Source organism: Nicotiana sylvestris, chromosome 2 (assembly GCF_000393655.2).
Source record: "Nicotiana sylvestris chromosome 2, ASM39365v2, whole genome shotgun sequence".
NCBI lineage: Eukaryota > Viridiplantae > Streptophyta > Magnoliopsida > Solanales > Solanaceae > Nicotiana > Nicotiana sylvestris.
The window spans coordinates 17,855,153-17,856,284 of NC_091058.1; the positions used below are offsets into that span (position 1 = coordinate 17,855,153).

The window sequence follows — 1,132 nt, forward strand, 5'->3', positions numbered from 1 at the left end:
CTTCAGGAGGCCTTGGCACAAATCTTATCAATTTGCACAGGCCTGGCTCAGGCAGTTTCGGCCACCACAGCAGCAGCTACTTCGCAGGCCGGGGGAGGTAATCAGACTCTCGCTGCTCGCACACCTGAGTAGGTAGTGCAGAGATTACAGACTCCAGAGGCACCTCCAGCTCAGCCAGTGGTGCTAGTTCAGGAGTTCGTAGTACCAGCTATGTTGGACGATAAGCAGCGTCGTCTCGAGAGGTTTAGTAGACTTCAGCCTCCTTCTTTCAGTGGTGCTCAGGGCGAGGATGCCCAGGGTTTTCTCGACAAGTGTCAGCATATGCTTCGAACAGCAGGGATTCTTGAGCCCAGCAGTGTGGCTGTTGCTACATTTCAGTTTACTGGAGTGGTCTTCACTTGGTGGGAGGCGTATGAGCGGCGTAGGTCGGCAGGTGCAGCACCTTTGACTTGGCAGGAGTTCTCCACTCTCTTCTTGGAGAAGTGGATACCGCAGTCTCAGAGGGAGGAGCTACGTAGACAGTTTGAGTGGCTTCGCCAGGGAGATATGATTATGTCTCAGTATGAGGTGAGATTCTCTGAGTTGGCTCGTTATGCCTCATAGATAGTTTCGACTGATCGGGAGAGGATTAAGAGGTTCGTGGATGGTCTTAATTATCACCTTCGTATCCTGATGACTCGAGAGAGAGTTTTGGGTATTTCCTTTGAGGATGCAGTTGATATTGCTCGTGATATTGAGACGGCTCGCCATCAGGAGAGAGAGGAGAGGGAGCCCAAGAGGCCTCAAAGTTCTGGTAGTTTCAGTGGCGCTCCTTCGAGGGGCCAGTTCTAGCAGGGTCGGGGTCGTTCTTTCAGGCCCGCTCAGTCAGCTCGACCTGAGTACCAAGGTGGATCTTCTAGTCGTGGTTATCTGGGTTCTCAGCAGAGTCAACCATCTCTCAACGCTCTTCCAGCACAGAGTTCGTCTCGTGCTCCATCTACTTAGGGTTCTTCCAGGCCGAGTGCGTCAGCTAGCCACTCAGGCATGAGGGGTTCCCTTCAATCCCAGTTCCTAGCACCCGGGAGTTGCTATGAGTGTGGAGAGTTCGGGCATATGTGGAGGGAGTGTCCTCGCCGTGCTGCTAGCTCATCTC

At 53.4% G+C, this 1,132-nt stretch overlaps 1 protein-coding gene across 1 annotated transcript; it reads left to right on the top strand.

Annotated features, from left to right (window-relative positions):
* Positions 1–210: 210 nt before the first annotated feature.
* Positions 211–603, top strand: LOC138883092 (uncharacterized). Its single transcript, XM_070163753.1, has one exon. It carries the CDS (start codon positions 211–213, stop codon positions 601–603), a length of 393 nt encoding a protein of 130 aa, XP_070019854.1.
* The last annotated feature ends 529 nt before the right edge of the window (positions 604–1,132 follow it).

What these genes read in the sequence shown, in the direction of transcription:
- LOC138883092 (XM_070163753.1), top strand. Translation starts at nt 211, where the DNA reads ATGTTGGACGATAAGCAGCGTCGTCTCGAGAGGTTTAGTAGACTTCAG.